At 40.0% G+C, this 27,399-nt stretch overlaps 1 protein-coding gene across 2 annotated transcripts in view; it reads left to right on the plus strand.

Annotated features, from left to right (window-relative positions):
- AGO2 (argonaute RISC catalytic component 2) overlaps positions 1-20,805 on the plus strand; it is a 43,958-nt gene extending 23,153 nt beyond the window's left edge. Inside the window, exons 4-19 of one of the 2 annotated variants that reach the window (XM_032688864.1) lie at positions 3,024-3,208; positions 4,494-4,630; positions 5,146-5,280; positions 6,467-6,554; positions 7,227-7,374; positions 7,558-7,677; positions 7,810-7,932; positions 8,754-8,887; positions 11,063-11,247; positions 13,243-13,402; positions 15,496-15,586; positions 16,601-16,795; positions 17,920-18,054; positions 18,786-18,887; positions 19,264-19,463; positions 19,805-20,805. In XM_032688864.1, the coding sequence (XP_032544755.1) occupies positions 3,024-3,208; positions 4,494-4,630; positions 5,146-5,280; positions 6,467-6,554; positions 7,227-7,374; positions 7,558-7,677; positions 7,810-7,932; positions 8,754-8,887; positions 11,063-11,247; positions 13,243-13,402; positions 15,496-15,586; positions 16,601-16,795; positions 17,920-18,054; positions 18,786-18,887; positions 19,264-19,463; positions 19,805-19,913 (2,247 nt within the window). In that variant the 3' untranslated portion in view covers positions 19,914-20,805. The remainder of the gene's footprint in view (positions 1-3,023; positions 3,209-4,493; positions 4,631-5,145; positions 5,281-6,466; positions 6,555-7,226; positions 7,375-7,557; positions 7,678-7,809; positions 7,933-8,753; positions 8,888-11,062; positions 11,248-13,242; positions 13,403-15,495; positions 15,587-16,600; positions 16,796-17,919; positions 18,055-18,785; positions 18,888-19,263; positions 19,464-19,804) is intronic. The other variant, XM_032688872.1, reaches the window with a different exon arrangement.
- The last annotated feature ends 6,594 nt before the right edge of the window (positions 20,806-27,399 follow it).

Here is a 27,399-nt window from a genome sequence, read left to right on the forward strand (position 1 = left end):
CCTACATCTTAATTAGTCTTTAATTAGAAAAACAGTAATTATGAATGAACCATTCAGAGCAGTTGGATACAGCAATCCTGCTGCTGTTCCCTTTTCCAGAAGGAAAGTCTCAGTCCTGTCCATGGCCACAAACTCCTCTCTCTGTTTGAAGTACTGCTGAGAGCTCTGTACATGACAGAAGCAGAGCTCTTTCCTACATCCATAGCTTGAGGTTTCCAAACAAGGCTATGGGAGGTAGGCAACCAAATATCTGATTGGGAACTGTTCATCTACTTTCCCCTGAATCCCTGGGAAGGAAAAGCTCTTGGATGAATAGAGAAAAGGTACTTTGTATGCTCAAAACACGACAAAATAATCATGTAATGTTGCCTATATTTTATACAGAAGAAAGAGTACTAAGAATTCCCCAGAAACACATGGTCAGGTTTAATTTTTATTATTTTTAAACAGTGCTATTATGATTTGTATTAGTAATTCACACCACATCAGCTTCAAGACCTATTCTTTTTAAGAATGGCTTTAAAATTTTTCTACAGGCTTAATGATTTTTTTCATCTTGACAGTAAAATCCCTTTCATTTAGTTCCTTTAGATGCAAAATTATGTTAACTGTCTTGCAGTTTAGCAGTGGGTCTAGCAGGTAGCAGGTTAGCGACTGAGATTGTAAATTTTTTTTATTATTTGGGGATAGATTATAAATCAAACATTAAATTTTGCTGTAGAGTTTATCCCTAATACTTACGGACATAGTAAAATTCCCATTTAAAATTACTTTCTTTTTGAAATTTTTCTTGTTTTGTTTACTCTGTCAAAAATAAATGTGTTCATTTGTCCTTAAAACTATAGGGTGGAATAAATAAAATATTACTGAAAGATATAGACTCTGATTAGCAGTGCCTAAAAGTATATGTGAACTTGTGCATGAGGATTAAGGACACATTTTTTTATATTTTTGTGTTTTGTTTTTTTTGGTTGTTTTTTTTTTTAACTACACATAAACTTTCAGTAGTGTGTAAATGAAGTGAGATATTTAAGGAAAAAAAAACAAACAGGAAAGTTGGATTTAAAACTTACTTATTTGAGCAGTGACTCTTAATTCAACTCTTCTGAAGTGGAGTCAGACCCAGCAGCAAAAACTGCTTGGGCCAAATTCAGCAGTCACAGCTCTGCTAAACTTCATCAGTATTTGCAGTCGAACATCTGGAATAGAAATTCTTCGATCCTGGGTTGTTTATTTCCACCAGGGACATGGATGCTGCAACACATTCTTCATCTTCCATTCTATCATGGTGAAGGAGTTTTCTAAATAGACACCAGGGGAGGGCGAAAAAAAGTAAAATTAAATCCTTTTTTTAGATTAAGGGTGCCAACAATTGTTAATAATCAGATTAGTTGTGTACTAACAGTATTGGGAATAAGTGTAGAATGGTTTTGGTTGGAAGGGACCTTAAAGGTCATGTCATTCCAACCCCCTACCATAGGCAGGGCCACCTCCCACTAGACCAAGTTGCTCAAGCAGAAATTATGAAACTTGATTTGGAGGAGGAGAGAGGTTTAAAGGAAAATACACCTCAGGAGCGACAGACTCTTCCACCTGCTGTAGGTGAGAGCCAAGTTGAGGACCTTTTCATGGTGTGATGGAAAAAAAGGTTTTATGGAGAGCTTCCAGCCTGTGTGAGCTGAAAACTTGTCCCTGTCTTTGCACAGATTTGAGCTGAGCTGACCTGCTGGGCCACATTCACCCCAGTGACCCCGTGATTAGACTCCAGTTCCCGTTGCGCTCCCACAGCCGTGCAGCTCCTTCCTCTGCTTGGGTCTCCTGGGGAATGACGTTTGTGCTAGAGGAGAGATGCAGCTGTAATATTAATTTTGTGTGCCTACTATACGTGGTCAGCTCATTTTGGGGGCACAGGGGAAGGCTTGTTATTTGTGTTTTATCTTTCCTTCCTATTTTTGGACAGAAGAATTGAACTGTTGCATGAGACCAGATGCTGGCAGATCCTGGTTTGCTGTTACCCACCTATTATTTTTGCTGACCCACTAATTGCAGTTTGTCTGTTAAGTGGATGCCTTTTGTATTTAAATTGCAAGCTCCCTAGGACAGGAAAATACAATGTTTTTTGTTTGTATCCAGCACAAAGGATACTCTGATCTTGGTATTTCTTGTAGTCACTCCCACAACTGCTAATCATTTCAGACAAGCCTTAATTTTAGTCAGCTTAAGAACTTTGGTGCTCAGACTTTCTTTGTTTTAAGAAAGAGGAGAAATCAGCACTACAAATAATTACAAGTAATTGGATGAAGTAATTTACCATAATGTAGTTTGTCAGTGTTTTTTTAGACAAAAAAATTCAGAGTAGGCATAAGATGGCATAAGATGTTTCGTGCCTAATATCATCATTAGTACTTGGGGGTCACCATTTATTCTTTCTTTGATATTTAAAAATAAGAGGGTTTTGGCTTGGTGGGTTTTGTGGGTTTTTTGGATTTTTGGGGGAGTTGGCGTTTGGTTTTTTAATCTCTGTTTTAAAGCTCCTGTTTTCTCTTGTTTGAACTGTGTCTACAGCAGTAGTATATAAAGCACTCGGGTGCTCTAGAGAGCAAATACCAGAAATTCATGAGTCTTGGCAGGTGGTGACAGCCCATGTTTTATTTTGGGCGTGCTGGAGCTGACATGAGCAGTGATGCATTGGGACGTGGTAGGGATTTGAAATCAGGTTATCGGATCTTCACCGAGACCTCCCGGTTGATACAAGCACTACCAAATTACAGTGTTGCCTGACAGAGGGAGATAGCTGCCAGCTGGGAAGCACTCCAGGTTTCTGAAATACACCTTTGGGAAGATCTCAGCTGCAAAAAGAGGCTGTACCTAATGTATATTGTTGCTTCATCACTGCTTTTTGTCTTCTCCTCCCGTGCTTTTTTAGGGCTGTTCAGAGGAATCCATCATCCCTTCCGAGCCCCTTCCATTTCCCCCCCCTTTCAATGGAAAGAATCATCTTGGTTTGTTGTTTGGCATTGTTGCAGGTGGAGCTGGAGGTCACGCTGCCAGGAGAAGGAAAGGACAGAATATTTAAGGTGGCTATAAAGTGGATGTCCTGTGTGAGTTTGCAGGCTTTACATGATGCTCTTTCTGGCCGGCTGCCAAGTGTCCCGTTTGAGACCATCCAGGCACTGGATGTAGTGATGAGGCACTTGCCTTCCATGAGGTGAGGGGAAGACCTTGACGTGGTTTAGGTGTTATTTGAATTGCTCTGGTGGCCTTTTTGGGTGGGATGTGCTTTCATAGCTCAACCACAGCGGATGGCAGGCTCAGGCAAGGGGCAACATGGTGCTTTTCGCTCATCCGGTGGGATTAGGAGCCTCCAGCCTGGGACACGAGACCCTTCCCCCAGTGGTCTGGCTCCCTGTTTGTGTGCTTTCAGCTCAGGGGTGTCCTGCTATCTTCCTCTTTTCCCTGTAGCCTTGGAGAAGGAAGCTCTCCCCGAGTGGGAAGTACTTGGAGGTTGGTAGAGGTGGAAGGGTGGTTTTATATCAACTTGTTACCCTGTTCCTCTGTGTCCTTGGGCAGATGTTCATTGCCAGATCTGTATAAAGGATACAGTGCTGGGGGGACATTAATGGCACCCTATATGGCTATTGTTATAGAAAAGAAAAACTGAAAAACTACTTGACTTGTTTTATTTTCCAAGTAAGTGGGATCTACAGTATTTTCAGTCACACCCAAGAGATACTGGGCTTAATTCTGCTGCCACGAAACAGGTCACTTAAGACCACTGTGCAAATTATATTCAATTGGAAAGTAAAGTTTAGTAGGGCTGAACATTTCCATTTTGAAGGGCTAAACAGGGAATATGAGTTAAATTTATGCAAATTACTTTAAATAGCCTTATAGTATGTTGACTTTATCCTCATGTTATGGATTAAAAAGGTAAAATTACTTTAATCAGGTTTTACAGCACAGAAGACAGCCCATACTGTCAGATAGCTTGTTCAGAGGATCATACTGGCTCTGGATATGATTAGTTTGCTATTAAGTGTGCAGTACTTAATTATCAAGAGGAAAGATGTATCAGAAATATTTATTAGATCACTTGTTTACCCACACATAATGTCTGTTGTGCTTCAGAGTACGCACAAGTAAGGGGAGAGGTTATTGCGTTGGTGTTCTAATAGCAGAGATGTTTAATTGTTCTTTTACTGAAACGCAGCTGAATTTTTAATAGAATGCAAATAAAAATGCTTTTTGTCTGAATTAGTAGATATATTAAAGAGTATACTGAAAATAAAGTTAAACTTGAGTAGTAGCCAGTTTCTTACTATAATGAGCTGGATTTTAGAGGTGTAACTTGAGTCCTGCCAGGAATCTCAGATTATTGGTAATTTGAATCTCTGACATTTCTGTTCTTTTGTGAACAGGAATTTGCATTACTTGTGGCTTTATTGCAGTTTTTGCTTTAGTTGTCTGATGTGCATTTCTTTGCTTTATTGCAGATATACTCCCGTGGGGAGATCTTTTTTTACAGCGTCAGAAGGGTGCTCAAATCCTTTAGGTGGTGGCAGGGAGGTTTGGTTTGGCTTCCATCAGTCAGTCAGACCTTCATTGTGGAAAATGATGTTAAATATTGATGGTAGGTGCTACAAAATTATAATGTATTGTTTCTTCTTTCTCTTTAATAGAAAGGCAAAAATACAGTTCCATTTGTTGGATTTCTTAAAAACGTTCTTAAAAACGTTCTTAAAAACGTTCTTAAAAACGTTCTTAAAAACGTTCTTAAAAACGTTCTTAAAAACGTTCTTAAAAACGTTCTTAAAAACGTTCTTAAAAACGTTCTTAAAAACGTTCTTAAAAACGTTCTTAAAAACGTTCTTAAAAACGTTCTTAAAAACGTTCTTAAAAAAACGTTCTTAAAAACGTTCTTAAAAAACGTTCTTAAAAACGTTCTTAAAAACGTTCTTAAAAACGTTCTTAAAAACGTTCTTAAAAACGTTCTTAAAAACGTTCTTAAAAACGTTCTTAAAAAAACGTTCTTAAAAACGTTCTTAAAAACGTTCTTAAAAAAACGTTCTTAAAAACGTTCTTAAAAACGTTCTTAAAAATTTCCCCTGTGTTGTTGCAACACACCATTAATGTTTTTGTCTTCAGTGTCTGCAACTGCATTTTACAAAGCACAGCCAGTGATCGAGTTCGTATGTGAAGTTCTGGACTTCAAAAGTATTGAAGAACAACAAAAACCTCTGACAGATTCCCAAAGGGTAAAGTTTACCAAAGAAATAAAAGGTAATAAATTATATGAAACTGCTTTATTTGTCTGATGTGTTACCACGACATGTGCAAAATTCTTTCTGTATCAGTCACTGTATTTGAAGACAAAAGCTTAATATTTTTCACTTTTGAAACATATCAGTAGTACCAATCCCAGTTCCATGACAAAGATACTCCAGTTCCTAATCTGTTGATTTCTAAATATTTACAAAGATTGTGATTTCATGTTTTTTTAATTTCCCATGCTTAAATTTTTCCAGTTGCTGATGTTGGGATTTTCATATTCGAGTTCCACTCAACAGTACAATTCCAACTCCAGTTACTGATATCAGGATGTTTATATTGCAGATTTTACTAATAATTAACAATGTGGTTTTGCATGCTTAGGTATATTTCATACATATACTCTCCTGGAAGTAAATTACAATTATTCTGCTGTATAGTGACTAAAGCAAAGAGTCCAGGAAGAAGAAGTCTTACTGGTTTTGTTCACTGAAGGTTTCTCCTGGAAAATGGAAATCCTTCTTCCTGATATTCTTGGTAGAAAGAAAACAAGTTAAAAACCAAAAATTCCATAAATCTATCCTGCACCTTCCTTTCTTGTTTCCACAAAATGCACACAAAATTATCTTTGCCCAGCTAGAAGTTAGCATGAAAAGTATAAGTGAATCCAGAGTTTGTGTTGGTTGTAAATGTTCTGAAAAAATATCAGGCACTAAGTTGCTTCATTCCATGAGCTCCTGGAGGCTGTTCGGGTGTTTTTTTTCTTCCCCACTCCCGATTCATTAGTTCAGGGCTGGCTGCAATAGTTGGAGGTCTCACAGACATTGTATGTTTAGACAAAAAATATAAACAAGGGTTTTTTTTCAAGGAGGTTTTGTGCCCTTTCTGTCCTTTCCCCATCCTGGACTCCCTTGGAGGTACAGAACTGGAGTTCACAGGATGTGTTCAGCGTCATCTGTGAACTCCTCGGCCTTTGAGATTTCATCTTTTCTCTAAAATTCTGTGTTGAACTTTGGCTGAAGCTCGGGGGCTCTGAATTTTAAGGCTGTAAATTGCTGGTTTTGAGTTCTCTCTGGGATACCCTTTGGTGCTAAATAGTAAATGGCTTCACTGCACAGTTTAAGTGGTCTTGTGCAGCAGTTTAGAGGCTGACACCTTGATTTTGAAGAGATGGTGATATGTGTTTTCCGATTTTTAGGTCTAAAGGTGGAGATAACACACTGTGGACAAATGAAAAGGAAGTACAGAGTGTGCAATGTCACCAGACGACCAGCAAGCCACCAAACGTAAAGGATTTTGCTGCTTTTTAAACATGTTTGGTCTCAAGCTGGAAAAACACCTTGCTTGCATTGCTGACATAGGAAAAGTTGCTTGAAAAATTATGCTTTCTTTGGTTGATACCCTTAAAATATACCAGTATTTTCCCAGCTTTGCTGTTCTTTTTGTTCTGTTTTATACTATAATGAAGGCCATGGCATTTGAACCAATTGCTTCATTTTGAATTTGGGGAGTTTTTTGGTTGGTTGGGTTTTTCTTTTTTCTTTCTTTCTTTTTTGGATTTCTTCAACATTGGAAGAACAGGGTGTCCTGTTTGTAACCTCACAACTTTCAAACAGAACAGTAATGCCCGCTGGGATCAGCTTTCTAATCTTGCTTATTGCCAATCTGTTTTTCCTCTGGAAAAAAATGTTTCTTTTTAATCACTAAGCAGAGGTTTGCAGATAACTTGAATATAGAGGTATTGAATCTCATTTTTAAGGAAGTAATATAAGGAACAAAACTGATAGCAGCTTTTTACAAGAAGATAACTGATGGTATCTAAATCTAGTATTTCATTGTTCGGGCTTTGTTTTGTGCTCTTTCAATAAGCTTAACTTGTGCCAAGAAATGTATTGAGGAACTGTGGGAAAGTATTTTGCATGAAGTAACAGCTTCTTTTCATATTTGCTTTCCAATAGATTCCCACTTCAGCAGGAGAATGGACAAACAGTTGAATGCACTGTAGCTCAGTATTTCAAGGACAGGCATAAATTAGTTTTACGCTATCCTCACCTTCCATGTTTACAAGTTGGACAGGAGCAGAAACACACATACCTTCCTCTGGAGGCAAGTAAACTCATGGATAATAGTGTGTTCTGGGACTGGGGGAAGGAGGACAGAGGGAAAAAGGTTCAAATGTTGACAAACTGCTTTTTGAGTAGCCAACTTCAGAAATTCTGTAGCGCAGCAACGAACCAAAAAACAGTTGCATTTTGATTTTTAATGTCCTTTCTGTGGTGGATATTTTAGGTGTGCAACATAGTGGCAGGACAAAGATGCATAAAGAAACTCACTGACAATCAAACTTCCACTATGATTCGAGCCACTGCCAGATCAGCACCGGACCGTCAAGAGGAGATCAGCAAGTTGGTGAGTGTTGTGTCAAACACGAGTGAGGTGTTGTGAGGAACTTAATTTTGCCTGCCTTTGGCAGGTACTGAATGTGTTCATGCCCTGCACACAAGTGATGAGCTTGTTTTTTATCAATTTTTTTAATTCCAGATGCGGAGTGCAAGTTTTAACACCGACCCTTATGTTCGGGAATTTGGGATAATGGTCAAAGATGAAATGACGGATGTGACCGGCAGAGTCCTCCAGCCTCCCTCAATCCTGTATGGAGGCAGGGTATGTCCAAGGGATACTGTACCCAAGGGATACACACCAGTCTGTGATGGCTTCCAGCACCAGCTGGGATAACTCCTGTAATATGGCTGTTTTAAATTAATTATGTTGGATGTAAGGGGTAAAGTTGCCATAGGGGTAATGTTTGGAATTTACATTTAGGTTCTCAAAGTCCTTAAGTGTAATGGCCGTGTTGCATCTCCCTCAGTTGCTTCCTTATTTCTGAAAGCAAAACTGGGTTAAAAATGTGTCTGTGTAAACTCAGAAGGGTGGTTGGGCACTAGAACAGGCACATGGCTCTCAGGGACATGGTGGGATTCTTGGGGTTGTCCTGTGGAGGGCCAGGAGTTGGACTTGGATGATCCTTGTCAGTCCCTTCCAGCTCAGGGTATTCTATGCTTCACTATTTACCAGTACTTAGTGATGTGCAAAATATTCATAGTACTTAAATTAGGTCCCTCTTGGAAAAGTTCACTGAGCAATTGTAGAGTGCCACTGTAGAAATGTAGGTTCCCATTAATGTTCCATACCAGGTGAATCTGACTTACTCTCCGTCACTAATTACAATCTGCTGTTGATTTATAAAACCAAAGGAAATGATCACCAATAAAAATGAACAACATTTTTCACTTGTTTACAAGCTGTCTTGCTACATGGATAGAATGATTGTTAAAAGATAGGATGGACATTTGCACAGGGAAGAGAAAGATCTGAGAGTACAAATCACCTGCCAGGTGGAGGGAACTAGAAGCATAACTGCTTTTTATTTAGCATGAATCAAGTTTTGCTTTATTGTTTTATTTTCTTTTTCCTTCCACTTCCAGAATAAAGCAATTGCTACACCAGTTCAAGGAGTCTGGGACATGAGGAATAAACAATTCCACACTGGGATTGAAATAAAGGTCTGGGCAATCGCGTGCTTTGCTCCCCAGCGCCAGTGCACTGAAGTTCATCTGAAGTAAGTGTGTTTTGTAAGATGGTGATTTTATTACTTATTATGGATGGAAGTGTCATGATTTCACTTATTCATTTGGAATATATATTTTGTTAAATCGTTTAACATTTGGCAGTACATCTTTAACAGTGCTTTTGAAGTTCTGTCTCTCTTTGGGTGATACCAGTATGATTTCAATGCCAGCATCAGGAAATCCTGCAAATCAGACTTAACAAAAACCATTTATGCTCTGTGGCAGATTTCTGACCAGTGATGGGTCAAGATTGAAGGCTAACATGTATGTTTTGTACATGTTCTGTTCCTGGTTGGAATTGCTTTATTTGTGCAGAACTTATGTAAAAGGAAAATTAAAAAGCAATCCAACTTTTGTCTAAAACTTTTTCCCCTTTAAAGGTCCTGGATTGTGCAAGTTGCTGTATTTGCCAGATGAGTAGGACTAGTTGTTTTGTTGACTTTGAGCATTTATATGAAAATTTCAGATTTGGTTTCTTTATCTTTGGATGGAATATGATAGTTGAAAGAGTGTTGTTAAAAGTGACATCTACCACCCTGGATGAGGGAAAGTGTGCAGGCCTGAGTGGATGCCTGGTTGCTTCTTTCACACACAGCTGCTTTCCCTTTGTGTATGGACAAGTGCTGCTTTTGGAGCTGCCCTGCCAGGTGACTCACCTTCTTTTTGTGAGGTGAACGCAGGGCAGCGGCTGCTCATACCAATGGTGTTGCCATAGCAGGGTTCCTTGAGATGATTTGCCAAATAGCTTGGGAATTTTTCCCTGACAAGTGATGAGCAAAGGGTGGGAATCTTACTTTTTACTGCCCATTGTGTAAGGGAGGAACTTGTTCTCTCCAGACAGATGGTAGGAACGAGGCTGCCACGGAATTTTCCCTTCCATGCTGTTTCTTCCAGTGGAAATGCTGCATAAGTGAAGTGATTCAGTTTTGAGAAATAGGCAGAATTCTTCAACATAGTGAGCCAAAATGAAATTATTTGATGGCTTAGATGGAGATGGTCCTTACCAGGAGAGGACATTTCTCCATGCAAGGAATATGGCTGTGTCCAGTTTCATCTTATGGGCTCTTGTTACAACTTGTTGAGAAAGTTGGAACTCAAATACTGTAGATATGTCAGAATAAACCCTCAGATTCCCTAAGAGTCTTCCAAATCATCCTGCTTTACCTCTTGGGAACGGGCAGAAAACCTTAGACACCTTACTTCCAGACGGACTTCTAAAACAGCTCAGGTTTTGAGCCATGAGACTTGAATGTTAAAACCAGAGAATGATTTGAGTTGGAAGGGAGAGTAAACCTCTTCTTGTTCCACCCCCTTGCCACTGGCAGGGACACCTTCCACTACACCAGATTGCTCCAAGCCGCATCCAGCCTGACCTTTAACACTTCCAGGGATAGGGAGATGTTCTGCCACTGACTCTGCTACAGTGGTGAGTGTCTGTTTTTCTAGGGGAAATACTTAATGTGCCCGTGTTCTGCCAGGAGCCCCAGGCTGTAGGGCTGGAGCTCACGCACTGTTATGATTCATGCAAGTTAACAATGGGTTTGGAAGAAACTAAATCTTCACACCCTCTCAGTGGGTGGCACCTTGGCACCCTTTGGTGAAAGCAATTTAGACACCTGTGGGGGCACCCACTCGTAAAGGGGGCTTTTATCAGTGAGCTAAAAAGGCTCCACTGGTGGAAGCCTCTGAAAAACTTGGGTTGTCTCTATTTCTGACCAGTTCCATCCACTTATATTTGCACTGTCCTTGGAGAAGGTTTGTCTTCACCTCCAGGATACACCTTTTCTCTGGTATCTAGCAAGTTTTTCTTGTGCATTATTATTGATGTTAGATCAATTCACTGAGAGAGTTGCTGGTAACTTCTGTTGGTTGTTTTCCTCACCAAGAAGAAGAAGGTTAGTCCAGCCCTTTCTGAAAAAGTAGCTTATACTGTGTCTCCTGTAGAAAGATGAAATCAGGTGGAATTTGCTTTGGAAATGATGTTTTTATTAATGGTGTTATTTATGCAGCATATTTCCTGTTTTTCCTTCCGTGACTACACAGACGATTAAAGATGCACTTGGGATAAATGTTCAGGTTTTTGGACTGTTCCGTTAAAAATAAGAACAAAAATCAAGATGAGTTTTGCTACCTGAGAATCTGATGTATTTATTTACATCCTTCAGGTCCTTTACGGAACAGCTGAGGAAGATTTCCAGGGATGCTGGAATGCCAATCCAGGGGCAGCCGTGCTTCTGTAAATACGCGCAGGGAGCCGACAGCGTGGAGCCCATGTTCAGACACCTCAAGAACACTTACACTGGGCTGCAGCTTGTCGTGGTGATTCTGCCAGGAAAAACACCAGTCTATGGTCAGTAAGTGGAAATTGTGTGTTTCAGTCACAACTTCATGTGGTTTTTGGGAAGTATCCAAATGAGAGAGGTTTACTGCTGGTTTAACTATATAAATTCCATTTAGGGAACAGGCTATAAATTACTTTTATTATTCTTCTCGTGCTGCATGATGTTTCATATTAAGGCCTAATTATTTAAATTTTTTTTCTGTGCTTTTAATTTGCTTTTCCACATTCTTCCTGCTGTTTGCATTTGAGATGCAGGTTGTGAGTGAGAAAGCTAAACCAGGGCTTGGGTGACATTGATGAAATTGGTACACAGTGGGTTAAAATATTCTTAATGTAATCTGTGTGCTGAAGATTTCAAGTGATTGAAGAAGTAATGACCTCCAGAACCGTGTAGCTTTTAGAACACCTTTGCTTACTCACACTATCACCCTTTGGCAAAAAATCACAGAAGATGCTGAGTTGGAAGGGATCCACAAGGATCATCGAGTCCAACTCTTAGCCCTGCTCAGGACCGGCCCCAAGAGTCAAACCGTGTGCCTGAGAGCATCGTCCAAACGCATTTGAACTCAAAATGGTTGAGTGAATGAGAAGATTTCTGTCTGGTTTTCCTATTATTTCAGTTTTTTAACTCTGGTTGTGAGGATGCAGATGCGTGCAAAGTGAAAGCTCAGCAAGCTAAACTGTTTCTTGGAAACAGAGGGACAGTCAGTGCATTTTGCATAGCACACACACACAGGTTTTAATGTTTTAGAGAAATCATGCATTTTGGTTTGAACCAGCTCTTCCTAAAGGCAAGACTGCTTGTTTTCCTGTCCCCTTTTCACTTACCTTGCCTAGTTGGAGCAGCATCCACTATTTTTCTTCTCTGGCTTCATGGACTCTCTTCTCTAATGGCTCAGATCTACCAAGCAGCTACAGATTTGTTTTATCCCATCCCTCACCCTCACCAATTTAACATAACACAAAATAATTTTCTAAACTTGAGATTATCTCATTCAAGATGAAAGGAGAGATTAAACAAGGAACCTTAAGGAAATAGTACTTTGTTTTCCCCTTGAATTCAGCCTTGCAAAGGAAGTGGCTCATCTGTAATCTGTTCAATAGAAATTCAGTGTAAAATGGCATTTTCACTTTTCCTGCTTGGCATTAAAAGGGAACTCTTTCCTTTACTTAACCACTGAGAGGATGTGGTACCGTTCTCATCTGCTTTCCTTGTCATTATCTTTAATTGCAGTTATTTCTGCCCCCTCTAATCATCTCTCCTCATTTTCTCCCTGCACTCTTCCCTGCCCTGCACTTCCTGTGCCCACAGTCTTGTCTTTTCTCCCTTCCACCCTGCTCTTTTCCTCTCCTGTTACCAGAGTGGAGGTTGTATCTTCTCTGAGCCAGTCTTGGAGCCTAAATTTCCTCCCTCAGTGTAAGAGTATGGCTCTCTTAAAGCCTTTAAGTCTCAGTTTTGTTAATGATAGGATTTGGTTTAACCTTTGGAATTGTACAGTACTTAATGAGTTTTTTTAAGTTTTAAGGGCCATCCTTTGCTGAACTGGCCACATTCTATGCAAGTAATAAACTTGCAGGGGTGAACTGATAAACTGGTTAGCTGAATGTTACTCAGCATGTTACTGTTAGGTTTGTGTTACTAGTCCAGTGTTCAGTAATGAAACAAGTGCTCATCATCCTGATATTACTCACATCATTAACTAAAGGTGATGATATAATGCTATAATTCTAAAATAACAATTTAAAAAAATTCTTAATATATAAGCCAACAGTGCCTTTAGTTATTATATTTACTCACTGGGAAGGTGGAGCAGTGCAGGACTGGGGGGAGGTTCGTTGGAGGCTGTGTTGGGTTTTGGGGTTAGGTTTTGCCTTGTTCATTAAAGTTTGATGACCACTTTGCTACAACTCTGGGTGTAGTTAATTGGCGCTGAATTCATGTCTCCTGCGTGGTTTGATTTGCAATTTGCAAATGTTTTCTGTTTGGTTTTTTCCGTTCTGCAGCGGAGGTGAAGCGCGTTGGCGACACCGTGCTGGGAATGGCCACACAGTGTGTTCAGATGAAAAACGTCCAGAGAACAACACCACAAACCCTGTCTAACCTTTGCTTAAAAATAAATGTCAAATTAGGAGGCGTAAATAACATTCTGCTGCCACAGGGAAGGTAAATCATCTTTCAAAAAGTAGGAGGGGATTGTATTGTAAAGAGAACGTGCGTCATACTGAGATAACTGGGTGCTTTTGTCTCCAGCCCTGTAGCTTAAGAGACTCTTCAGACAAACTTTCTTTTGGCTTCTAACAAGTAGTCCTGCAAAAGTTAGGATCCCCAGACTGGAGAGGAATACTTGTTTCTGTTGGAATTAGTAATGAAAATATTGTTATCGCGATCTGACCATTGAAGAGCACAACTTCCACTTGAATGAAAAATCTGTAATATTCTGTTTGCCTTGAGTTTTCAGAAAGCAGCAGAGACCCTCTAGAAGAGTAGTGCCTTTTCCTTGATAGTTAAATTGTGGTCAAAATTCTTCATTTTGATGTGTGTCTTAACTTACACAGTCATTTAAAGAACCAAAAGCTGGGAGCAGAAAACTCAATTGGTTTCCAGGTCCAGTTTAATTTGCAACTTCTTACTTGTGTTACATTGATAAGGTTTGATTATACTGTGACTATAATTCAGTGAAGTTATCTTGCTGCTACTGAATTCCATATCTGATGTGTCACTGAAGTCCTGTGTGTAGTTGAGAGGGAGTGAAACAAATGCTATTTGTCAAAAAAAGAGGGACCCTGCCTTTAACATCTTAAAACAAACATTCTCAAATTGAAACTTTTTACCATTTTTATTAAAAAATCAGTGACAAGAAATTCTAATGGAAGAATAGACAAAATACAACTTGTTTTTTCTTACCTGTGCAGGATAGAGAAGCCTAATGTAAAGATACATAAAGTTACTTCAATCAGAATGAACAACTGTGTCTCTACATCAGTAAAAAGAGGGCATTTTTACAATCATTGCATTTCCAAGTTGCAGAGAGAGCTCAGGGAATAACCTGCTACATCATTCTTGGGAGCCTGGTTCAGAGAAATCAACATTCTGTTCTGCACTGATAAGCAAATTTTCACTAAAGAGTATTTAGGCTGGTCAGGAGGCACCTGCTCAAAAATAATCCAACAAGTACTTAGGGAACAAGAAAAAGAACACATTATCAAAGGGATGTATATCTGTGTATCTTGTTAAATTCTGTGTATTGAACTCAATAGACTCAGCCTGAGTTTGTTGGAGCCTCCTGTTAAAGCAACTGAAATCATCATACTTCAGAGTGTGTGATTCAGAAAGGCACAGTGGGTGGGGTTTTTGTTGGCTTTTGGGTTTGTTTTTCATGAAAATGGAGTTAAGTAAAGGGGAAAAATGGCACAGCTACACACAGCACCTTGGCATTCTGTAAAAGTGCAGGTTTTGGGTATTGAAAACAGAACTTGCTAATTATTATTTTCTGTTGGCTGAGGAAATGGGAATAGAACTGGCATTGCATGTTACATTGTTATAATTACCTTCCCATTTCTTTTAGAGAAGGTCTGCAAATAGCTTAATTTATCCCCATAACCATTTAACCACTCCCCTATACACCCACACACACACAAAAAAATTCTGGTGGTGGCTTAAGATTTTCTCTTTAAAATTGCTTTATTAAGGAATAGAGTTGAAGCTTAAAACTTGCATTGTAATGTTGTGGTGTTCTGCTCTTGGTGCAGTGGATTAATAACTTAAAGGTTTGTTTAAAGCTTTGAAGCATACTTTTTAAAAAATCTACTTTTAAAATAATAATTTTAGTAGCTACAGTTTTTGTACTTCTTCACCAACTGAGAAAAAATATTTTTATTCATAGCATCTTTTATATTTCCCAGTCCTTTAATTTTCTCAGATGCCAGTTGATGCTAAGGGATCAACTTTTATTCTTTTCCATGGTCTGATTAATAAAGGCTCCAATTCTCCAAGTTAAAAAAAAAAGATATATTTTTAAAGTAATTTGTAATTAAGAGTAGCAATTAGCTGTGCTTTAAAAATCTGCCCAAGTATTCAGTATGAGAACCTTAATCAGGATTTCTAATCACTACCACAGGACAAGTGATCAACTCTGCTCAAGTGCCAGTTGTTGAGGAATTCACTGCAGGAGTACTCAGCACTGTTTATTGGAGTTTTAATGTGCTTTATTAAGCAGAAATCTTGCTGCTTTTACAAATTTCCTCTCTCTTTGCCAGACCCCCAGTATTCCAGCAGCCTGTCATATTCCTTGGTGCAGATGTAACTCACCCACCAGCTGGAGATGGGAAAAAGCCTTCCATTGCTGCAGTGAGTGAATTGTGTCCTGATCTTTAACCCCAGCTCTCTCCTGCTGCTCAGCTCTAATGCAGTTTATTGCTTTCAGTTCATTTGTGGTCCATTGCTTCTGATTGCCTAATTATAGTATTATAAATTATTATTCTGCAGGAATCTAATGAAACTTCAGAGAGCTTGCTCTGGTGCTAATTACTTAAATGGGTGCATTAGCTTGTAAAATGCCTGAGCTGCTCTTGCACAGAGGAGCTTTCCTGGGAGCTGATATTTATCAGCAGCCTGTAATGAGCTGGTGCATGTTTAAATCTGCTTCTTCAGCAGTAAGAAATGTTAAGAATTTCTTCACTGCTGATAGGGAACTAGGCTGGCTCACTTGTGGTTTTTGGGGGCTCAGGCTTCCTGACCACACAGAATGTGCAGTGATCTCTTGGAAATGTGCTCCTGAATATAGGACACTGTCAAACACCTGTAATGGCTGCTCTGGATTATTTAATAATGAAGATCTTTGATGGTATGTGCAGTATCATAGCCTGTAATGCTAAATAAACAAATACCTGTTTTAGAAAGCTATTACACCTGTGTGTCCAGGGAAAATGAATGCTGGTGTTTCATAAACATAAATCCATTCCCTTGGTGTGGATATTTCTGTAGTGCCTCACTGTTTCAGTTTGATGGACTTATCCCCAGTGTCCCGAAAAGGGACTTGGTCTTCTAGAGTTCAGATTCCTGTTCTGCATTCTGAATTAAATCAATGGTTTCATGATATCAGGTCTCCAAATTGTATTTGATTTTTTTTAAATGGAAAATTAGTCTTCTAGATTTAAAATAAGTTTTCCCTTTCAGCAGGGTGTGTTGCCACAGGCGGGCAGAACTCCAAAGTCTTTCCAAGCCCATTTTGGTTTCAGCTACATCTTTGCCAGGTCAACCACTTAGTTTGCAAGACACCGTTAAAAAGACAGTGCAGTTTTCTTGTGAAATACCTTTATTAAAGGGCTTTTTGGTTCGAGACTAAGCATTTTTTCCCCCCAGGTTGTGGGAAGCATGGACGCTCATCCCAACCGATACTGTGCCACCGTTCGGGTCCAGCAGCACCGCCAAGAAATCATCCAGGATTTGGCTGCCATGGTCAGGGAGCTGCTCATCCAGTTCTACAAATCAACGAGATTCAAACCCACTCGGATCATCTTCTACAGGGACGGTGTTTCGGAGGGGCAGTTTCAACAGGTGATGTTTTCCTTTTTGAAATGTAGTTTACTGGTAGTAGTGTGGTTTTATGTCATTTGAGTTATGCAAAAAAACCACATAATCTCAGCAAATCTTCCCTCGGCAAATTTGTTGGGTTCTAACTAAGCAGGGCAGGAGAAGTGTTTCCATATTTTTCATGTGGTTTTTAAAATACTTTTCCTCTTTAAAATAATTCCCTTTACAAATTATAGATTATGAAGTATAGGTCCACATCTGTGACCTGTTCAAGATGTATTAGTCAGATTGTATCACACAGAATGGGGGCAGTAAAGAAAAATTAAGTGTAAACTAATGTTCCTACTTTTTAAACCAGGATTAATAAATGGTGTATTTTCACACTGCCACTTTTAATTGATTCCTTATAAAACTCATCAGATACTTTGTCGTATTTATTTTGTTTGCTTGCAAAGACCATATTTTATGAAATATTTTTCTATATATTTTAAAGATATTTACGTATACTTTCTTCTCCAGTATTTGTACGTAAATTAAAACATACAGAATGTAGTCAACTTCTCAAAACCCAAGGGGAAGGGAGTAAAGGTCACTTAATTAACTTGAATTGATAAAATAATCTTTGTATGAAATTTTTTTTTTCAATTACCACTGGTTTTCACTGAATTTTTAACGTATAATTAACCTAAATTTCAAATCATTGCTTTTTCGTTTATTCCGCTTTCCTTATTATTGATGCCTGTAGTCCTGCATGAGATTTCACAAAGCTGGGAAAGAGCAGCTGAGTAATTCTGGATTTTATCCCTTGTACTAGTCTGAAAAATAATTAGTCTGCTGTATATTCAACAGCCTAATTAAATGTTCATTTGTATTTGGCAGTTAAAAAGATTTTGACATGCAGTGTATTAGTCCGAGCCTAATGCTTGGAGCTGAACAAATATGGAAGCAGCTCTCATCTGGCTCAGGAAAATGGTGACCTAATTTGTTCTCATTAAGGGAAAAAATTAAGGTTTGATCCTGAATGCTTTGACATCTCATTACTCTGAGTGACAGTGCAAGAAGGAACATGATAAATAATCTGTAGATAAATAAATCTATGGGATTGCAGTGGTTCATATTTGTCACACCTCTCTGTGTTTGTGGTTCAGGTGCTGCACCACGAGCTGCTGGCCATCAGAGAGGCTTGCATTAAACTAGAGAAGGATTATCAGCCTGGAATCACGTTTATAGTTGTGCAGAAAAGGCATCACACTAGACTCTTCTGCACGGATAAAAACGAACGGGTATGTTCTGATTGTGACCAGCACGTGTCCAGCAGGCAGCCAAGGCACCTGTTGCTGCTGATTTTTGGGACTTTCTGTGTGGAGAGGAGACTCCCCAAGCCCAGGATGGAGTTACTGCTGGGAATGGAGAGTTCCTAATGGCAAATCTCTGCTCACAGATACGGCTCTTCATGTTCTCTTTCCTTCTGTCAGGCTTCTCTGTGGGAGCACTTGAAACCCACTAGGTTTCAAGGCAGTAATTATTAACTTCTAATGCTGACATGAAGGTAGTTGTTAAATTAATAAATGCTGTGATTACAGTTGTTAAATTGTTTGAAAGTAAAGAGTATTTTTTTAGTTCTGCTTTGAAGAGTTTTTGAGGGAAGAGGTGGCCTATGTGACAACTGAGGATTGTCCCCTCTCAGGTATAAACAGGAAAAGTTACTGAGGAATAACCTATCCTGGAGTGGGAAGGTGAAAAGAATTTGACAAATCAGTTGCAGAAGCTCCTTTTGACTTTATTCAGAAAAACTGATCTTTTTAGATAATATCTAAGAGCAGCTTGTCTCTCTTTTTCCTCCATACTAGAGACACTGCAGATTTTCACTTGAACAAAATTTCAGTTTTGCTCATTCTCCTTCACTTTCTGCTTTTTATGGATCTTTTTCTTGTGTTTTTTCCTTGCTATAGAGCTGAAAAGGAAAAATAAAAAACTTTGTGTGCCTTACTGTCTGCATTTTCTGTTCCCACAGGTTGGAAAGAGTGGAAACATTCCAGCTGGTACCACAGTGGACACAAAAATCACCCACCCATCAGAGTTTGACTTTTACCTGTGTAGTCATGCTGGGATTCAGGTAAGGCATTTTGTGTGGGATGGTAACTTTTCAGCTGTTAAAGCACCTTTAGGCAAAATGTTATCTGATGGCTTTTTGTCAGATATAAGTTTGTCAAGATGAAAGTGCATTTCAATACGACCATTTAATTTCGGTAACAGGGATGAAATTCTAGAAAACGCAATCCTATCAAAAAGGAGAAGGGGATTAGTAAGATGGGGAGCAAGGAAGGAGGTTGTTTGCCTTGCCTTTTAAAGGCAAAATTTGCTGAAATCTGTAGAACTGCTCCATGTGATTTTTAAGGAGGCGGCCGTTCCGCTGCAGTTCACCTGCAGGGGTGGAAATTTAAGGAGATGTTTTTGAAAAGCTGATGTCCCTGTGTGTCCTGTGCCCCCAGGGAACAAGCAGACCCTCTCATTACCATGTCCTGTGGGATGACAATCGTTTCTCCTCGGATGAGCTGCAGATCCTCACCTACCAGCTGTGTCACACGTACGTACGCTGCACCCGCTCCGTGTCCATCCCCGCACCAGCGTATTACGCACACCTGGTTGCCTTCAGAGCCAGGTACCATCTGGTGGATAAAGAGCACGACAGGTGAGTCCAGAGTTTTGGAATTCTTACAGAATTTGAAAGGAAGCAGGAAGGCAGTGGGCTTGCTAAGTCTGTAATCAATGGTGTCCTCAGCACTTTGAGGGGAAATTTTACTGTTACCACTGAACTGCACTGCCGAAAAAAGGCAGATTTTCCTGCATGTGCTGTTTTCCGTTTCCCAACTTCAGTGGTGCTCTAGGGGTGATTAACTTTTGACCATCTGTTCAAAAGAAACAAACGATACAAAAAACACCTGTAAGGAGAGGCAGATTAAACAGGGTTTCTCTTCCCCCCTCCCCCAACCTCTTGTGTTTTGTTTTTCCCCCCCTTCCCTTCTCTTGCAGTGCTGAAGGAAGCCACACTTCTGGTCAGAGCAATGGCAGAGACCACCAAGCACTTGCCAAGGCAGTTCAAGTTCACCAGGACACGCTGCGCACGATGTACTTTGCTTGACATGTTTTAATGTTTAGCGACTCCGTACGACACAGAGTTGGATTCACACGAGACCAGCTGCACTTAGACCAACCCCAGCTCCAGGGGCAGCCAGCAATGAGTGACACATCTTAATTCCTTTCTTTCCCGTTTTGCAAGGAAGCCTTCCGTCCAGAATTTCAGACTTGATTACAAACTGCATTCTTGTACCAAACCCCACTATTGTTGGAAATGTGGTTTGCCAAAAAATCTCTAAGCTGCTTGGTATAAAACAGACCCATTTTATAATTAAATCAAGAGCTGCAATCTCAGGGCTTAGGGAAGGAAAAACCAACCAACCAACCAAACAAAAAAACCAACAACCCAACCCACAAAACTCCTCATTCAGTTTGCTGTTCATTGAGTTGCTTTTAATAATTTGGAAAGATCTAATTCATACTAAGGTTTGATGAGCTAAAATGCTGTGAATTAGCTTTTAATGCAAAGCAAAGCATTTTTTTTACTATTTATGAAGCCTTGATTATTCTAGATAAATTTACAAAATTTTTATTTTCAAAATAAGAGTGACAAAATCCTGGTTTTCAACTGTCTTATAAAGATTATTCTCAGATTATTCTCTGTGTGTCTAAGGGCAAATGTATTTTCTGAAGCTTGTTCTTGAATGTTTTCTATTGTGCTGCATTTGAAAATGTTTTTCATAGGCTAAAGATGAATTTAAAAAAAAAAAAAGAATAAACTTGTACCTAAGCTTTTAATAGCTCCAGTTAGATTGGCAAAAGAAAATGTGCCATTTAAAAAACTTGTAAAGATTTTTTTAAAAATCATACTGACAGCTAACTTTAGGATTTGTCATACAGGACTGTGACACTTAACTTTCCAAAGTCTATAAAGAATACGGGTCTGTGGTGATAAATACAGTACAATCCTTTTTCACTGTAGTTTGAGTTAATGTAAATTTTATATATGTTTCACAGTATTAATGTGATAGACTAGATGCTATTATTTATTTTTATTTACTAAGGAGTGCTCATTATACTTCTGTTAACATATCAAGAATGCTTTGAACTTAGAAAGTGAAAACCTTCTCGTGGGGACATTTACTCTTCAAATGCAAAAATATGCAATCGAGGTGGTGAGAGCTCAGAGATACAAACAGTGTCTGTTGTAGTTTGGGATTTGCAGAAAGGCTTTTCAAACGTGCACACAACACAGCAGGTTTTACCTCTGCGGTTCAGAGACGCACACGAGACCAACACCCTCCGTTCATTCAAGCACAAAACAATTGTATTTTATTTATATGTTGAAGATTGGTGAAGCAGGAGCTCCAGTAGGGGAGAGTGGCTCGCTGCAGGTTGGACAGAAGTCAGAGAATCTATGCAGTAAAGATAAATCGTAGGAAAACTGAAGTTTACTTAGAGACGGGAGGTGAAACTCTCTTCGTTATGCATGAGGTCCATAGGAAATGTGAGAGTTTTGCCATTCTCTGAGGAGAAGCATTAATTACAACTGATAATTTCTAGACAGACGCTTCTGTTAGTTTGCACACTGGATTCATAAAAACCATAACACACATGTAAACCATTGCACTAATTACAATGCCACAGGTGGGTTTAGGAGAAAATGGAAAAAGCCCAGAAAACTTGTTTATGCTGACTTGATCTTGTTTGTTTTGCCATAGGAAAACTGAAATAACGTGCTAAAGAGGCAGGTTTGAAAATTTTCATTCTCTTCCACTGGTGGATTTTGCTTTTTTTCCCTTTTCTCTGAGCAACTGCTCAGTCTGGTTTGGATACTTTTACCTCTGGCCACTGGGACGGGCGAGTAGCTTTAACCCACACAGTGCTCTGGGCCATGGAGCAGATCCACTGCAACCAGTTGTTGTTGGATAAGCTAGAGAATGCCCAACCTTTGCTGCATAAAGACTTTTAGGTACATAATTTTGTGCAAGTTCAGATCTTCACCTTGTAGCAGTTGTGTTGGTTGTTGGTGTTTTTTGAGTGAGATGTAAAAAACTATTAATGGAATCATTGTGTTTGTATTATTCTAATTTGGTGATTAGGCTGCTGGGGCAGAGTGTCTTCTTGGTCGTAGTTATATAAATTCAGATTTAAGCAAATCTTAAGACAAGCTTAGGTAGCACTGTCTGTCTTGCTGTGTCCCAGCCAGGTTATACCTACCTCCCCCCAAGCACCCTAAACTGCAGAACCTTCCCATGGTGGGTGTGTTGCACTTCCCTGTCTTTCCTTGAGAGGTTTCCTATTTCAGTGAAGATTTTAATTTGGCAAGAGTTTTTATATAAGAATTATTTTTTTATATGAATTGTTCTTAACACATAGGAAAAGACTATCTGTTTTAAGACACCATTTAGTTTATCTTGCTGTCTGTTATGCAGAGACCTCTTGGATGTGAAATTCATCCCCCTCTTTCCATGCAGATCTGGGATAAATGACTTGTACAGGTGGTCAGATGGGGCAAGGAGGGCAGGATCTGTCTTGACCTCAAATCTCATTTCTGAAGCAGACTGTAGGACTTCACTGCATCCTATTTAGGATGTTTTCTTTGTGAGAAAAGGTGTTTTAAGCAGGCCCTTAATCTGAGAGTAGCTGTTGTCTGTGTATCTTCTTGGAATTAGCAGAAATTTTGTGTAGCTTTCCTTCCCTGAGTATGAAGAACTTGAGATGGTTATGTGCATTTCAGGACATTTTTACCCTTTATAGATCTTTCTAAGCCTCTAATACTGTTAATTCTTTATGCCTTGATGTCTCCCTCCTTTCCCCTCCCACCAGTGATGAATTTCTGAATAATTTAAAGCATTTTTCTAAAAAACACTGATTAAGTATATACTTTGAAAAGTACAGCATGCTGGCAGTCCAGCAGCTCTCTTTCTGGGATTATTCTTAATATAAATTAGGTATTCAGGAATGTCTCCTGTGAAAAAAACCCACCTCAAACACCTAAAATCCTACTATTTTTTTTTTTCCTTACCTCCCACGTGTCTGGTGTAGAACAGCAACATCTCAGGTCAACACAAAGCTGAAGAAGTCTCAGTCTCACCCAGGTTCCTGCTGTAGCAGTCCCAGTTGAGGTCACAGCTGTAACCACTGTGCAGCTCAGGGCAGCAATAACCAAACATGTCACCCCCGGGCACTTGGGATATTTTCCAGTCGTGTGACTGCCACTGCACAGCCCCCCAAAAACCAGCAAGGACAAAATGCTCCCCTTGGGAGGTAAAAAGTACTATCAACAGATGTAAAACACTTAAAAGTTCTCTCTTTTTTTTTTTTTTTCTCCCTCTAATGTGCAAAAACTAATGCAATAACAAGGTTTGCCCGGTGGTGGAAATTTCTGCTCCAGTGGCTGAATAGAATAACGTGTCCAATTCCATCTGTTCTAGCACCCAGGAAACAGCTGAGTTGATCCTTAGGAGAAAATGTCCTTCTGGGAAATGCTGGAAGTAGGTGGATTTGTCTCTGCCTTTCTGTGAGTTTGCATTTCAGACAAGCTCCTATGCAATGTAACCCTTCAGTGTGTGTGTGCACTGACGGACTGAGGGAGATCACTTGTTATATCAGAGCTCCTTATTTTGGCTTGGCTTGGTTTTGAATATTTGACTTTGTGAATCACAATCAACGATCTTCTGTGTCCCAGGAGCTTTGGCACATTAATCCCCTCGTTTCTAGATCTGTCAGGGTCGGCTGAGTTTGCTGTTTGATATTAGGGAAAGCTCTTCTGTCTTAATCTGCCAGGGCCAACATGGAAAATTTACAGGAAACTTCTGTTTAAAACAAGAAATCCATAGTAAATACTTTTGAAATCCATAACAAATACCTTTGATCTCCTTTCAGGCCCCCAGGCAGCGTTCCCTGATTGTAAAAGCAAAAAGGTTGTGAAGGTTTAGCTTTAATTCTGCCTCTGTCAATAACTCCTGCAGCCTTCATCCATTTGAACACAGTCTTGTTCTTGTTGGAATATTTTTATAACATGAGACATTTCCACAAGGGTTTTAAAATTTAAGGTCTATTTGTGAGAAGTTTGGAGTTTTGCGTGCCCAAGTTATTTTCTGAAAAGACTGAAATTTCTAAGACGCTTTTAAGGTTTTTTGTACGTATGTCCAAAGGCTTTTGATGAAGTTGAAGGTTTTGGTCTGAGGGCTTTGTGATTGCTGCCAGGGCTCTTTGCTTTGCTGCAGCAGCTGATCCCTCAAACACAGGCTCACCTGTGTCTCACGTGTAGGAACTCCCATTTTCCTCATGCCCATGAATCCAAAATTTAACTGAGGGTAAGGCCAGGAGTAAGGCCTGTGTTAACACCCCCCAGCCAAATTCAGTGGATTGTTGTAGGGATTTTAGTGGACTTGCAGATTGTTTCTTTTTCAGGAAAATGTTGATCTTTGGGAGAGAGGACAGGTTGGTTCTGCAGGTTCTGCTTATTCAGGACTGCATGTGCTGGGAATGCAGGACTGGGACCTTTGGAGATCAGATGGACATACTTGCTCTGGACTCAGTCAAATAAGCATCTCTGGTGGCATAAATAATCATTAGGGACTCTTTTTTTTTTTTTAGGACATATTTTATACATTAAATAAATGAATGTAAGAAGAGTTCTCAGTATTTTTCACACTCAAGACCAGTGTAATTAAAATAATTTGTTTTCCTGTTTTTTTAGTGTTCTTCTGCCATAGCATCTCTCTTTGTGTATGAGTCCTACCAGTGTGGCTTTCCCCATTCCTAATGCAGGGCAGTCCTTTGTTTTTTACTTTTATATCCATTTGGTAACATGCTTCTTCATGCACACATGCCATCTTTTCTAAGGAAAACTTCAAGTAGAAGGTAATTGCACTGATTTGTTTTGGGTTTTTTTTAAACTCTCTTTTTACTGTAAGACTTCTTTGTGTTCTTTGGGGTTTTTTTGCATCTGCTGTAGCTATTTAAAAATACTGTAAATAGTGCTCTTACAGCAAATACTGAAATGCTGGGGATACCATTCCTGGTTCTATTTTCCAGAATACTGCCATATTTTACAGTGTGGAGATACAAGCTTTGGTGTTTAAATGTTGTTGTACTTTGTTTGCATTATGGTATCAATTCAAGAAGGGCACAGTTGCTTTATTACAGTGGAAGTATTTAGGGTTTGCCTGAATTTATAAAACATTTCTTCCTTCTCTACTCTGTGCACGTTTCTCCCACACCACAGAGATGCAGTTTTTAAGCTCTCCATGTGCTCGCTGCCTGTGCAATGTTCCAATGCCAATTTTGGTGTCACTGAGATGACTAAAAGCATTAATGCAATATCTGGATTATCAGCTGGAGCTGTCACAGGTTTTCCTTGCTTATTCCAGCATCTGATCCTTGTGTTGTAGAAGCAGAACCAGTGTATGTGGCAGAATTAGTGGAATAACAGGGATTTGGGATCCACGTTACAGTGTCTTGCTGTCTGTCCCTCCATGGCTGTGGGACTGGGGAGTGCAGTGGATGTTTTAGTGCTCTGAGATAAGGAATAGTGTTGGCTCTGGTTGATTTCCCATCCCTCAGCAATTGCCTTTTGCTTCCATATGCCTCAGGAATGGGAGAGACCCCAACTCCAGCCCCCTTGTCCAGAGTTAGGATGCAAACCAGCCTGGTTTTGAGGGTTAATGACTGGAAAGATGCATTTCTGAGGTGGTTTGATCCGAGGGATGTGTGAAGGGGGTGCTGTGTATGTGTGGTGTGGCACAGAATCTGTTTGATCCCAGTCAGTGTTCCTGTTGCTCTGTTACAGATGTTTCTTTGCCTGAAGTGTTGATATGAATGTAATTGCTTGGCCAAATCACTACAAAATGGGTTTGTGACACTCCTTAGATACAAAGCAGGTGCAGTCCAAGGCTACCTCCTGTATTCCTTCCCAGGTGAATTAATTTAAGTGAATTTACCACTAAGCAGCCAAAATCCCTGTTTGGGCCAGTCGCTTAGGAGTTGGACTCTGATCCTTGTGGATCCCTTCCAACTCAGCTCCCTCCATGACCTTTCCCTTCATTTGAGTTTCTGTACTGTTTTTCCAAATGAAAGATGTTTCTGTACTTCAGGTTTTCACTGAAAATGACATGAAGGTGCTTGAAATATATTTTGAATCTGAGGCAAAAAATGATGCATTGGATTATTTTTTAATGTATTTCTTAGAGAAGTTGACATGAGACTGTAAGAGTGAGAATACTTTATAATTTTCTGAGAAGGGAATAAACTTTAAAACGGGAAAACCCACCCCCATACCAAAACACCAAAAAACAACCCTGAGCCTGGGTATGTTCATCTTGTGACTTATTTAATGTCAGTTCTCTGCAAAGTCTTGGCTGACACTCAACCTTGACAGAAGTATATATGGACTGCAGGTGCTTTAAGTGACCTGAAATGAAACTGTAGAAAACTGTGCTAATACATCAGCCTTTGTTTACAATGAATCCAAACAAGCTTCCTCGTCTCAGAATGAACCACTCTGCTGACAGAAGTGCCACCTGTTGGAGCACAGTGTGGTTTCATAGCAGTGTTAGTGTTTAGTTTTATTCAAAAGTAACTGGGCTTTGTGCTGTGGATTTTGGCCTCTCAGGAGTGAGTTTGGTGGGATTCTGTGTTCCCTGCAATTTCCTCTTGATCTCTGGGTGTAGACACTAATGAAGCTCATCCATGGATGAGCTGGAGGATTGCTGAAGTTCTGACTTTTTAGGAGCCAGTTTTTGTGAGTGACTGAATAAATCATTATAAATCAGCTCATTAATAACCGAATGGGGTAAAATCCCCAAAATTTGGTTCGGTTCTCAGTTCTCATTTAATGAAGCTCCTCCAAAAGTGTAAAGTACAGGGTAAATGGCTGCTTTTGAGAAGGTATTTCACTACATCCTGTACTGCAGATCCACAGCCACTATTGCTGTTGTGGCCTGGCAGGGGTTTCACTGTGCAGGGATGCTGGAATGGCTTCTCCCTTGTTGACGGGAGGGGGGCTGTGTGCTTCCCAGACTATGTCTGCAAACCTGGGATCATCAGGAAGTTTAGGCAAGGGAAGAGCCCCGTGCTGGATGCTGGTCATGCTGTAGGGAAGAGCAATGCCAGGCACCCCTCCCTTGGGGAGATGAGCTGAGGAGTGAGGGGAAGCGTTTTCTTGCAAAATTGCTAATTAAGCACTTGTTAAGGTGACAGTTTAATTCTTGGTTTCCCTTCTGGCTTCCCTGCCAGTCCCCTCACAGATCCACCTTCCCCACACCCATCCATTGGCCCCTTCCCCACAGGGGGAGTGTTGGGAGGGAATTCCTTGAGGTGATTTGTGGTGTCAGTGCTCTGTGTCCGAGAACTTAGGGCTTGGCTGGAGCCAGGACAGGGGCGTTGCTGGATTTGGAGGGGAGAGAGGCTGACGAGAATTCATTTTGAGATTTTTGTACGTGGCAGTGCTATGACCCCACAGCACCAGGTGAAGGGTGGCTGCTCCTCCCTCCCGCCTAAATATCCCCAGAAGAGCAATTGCTTTGGATTTGTCCATGTGC

Source organism: Chiroxiphia lanceolata, chromosome 1 (genome assembly GCF_009829145.1).
Source record: "Chiroxiphia lanceolata isolate bChiLan1 chromosome 1, bChiLan1.pri, whole genome shotgun sequence".
Lineage (NCBI taxonomy): Eukaryota > Metazoa > Chordata > Aves > Passeriformes > Pipridae > Chiroxiphia > Chiroxiphia lanceolata.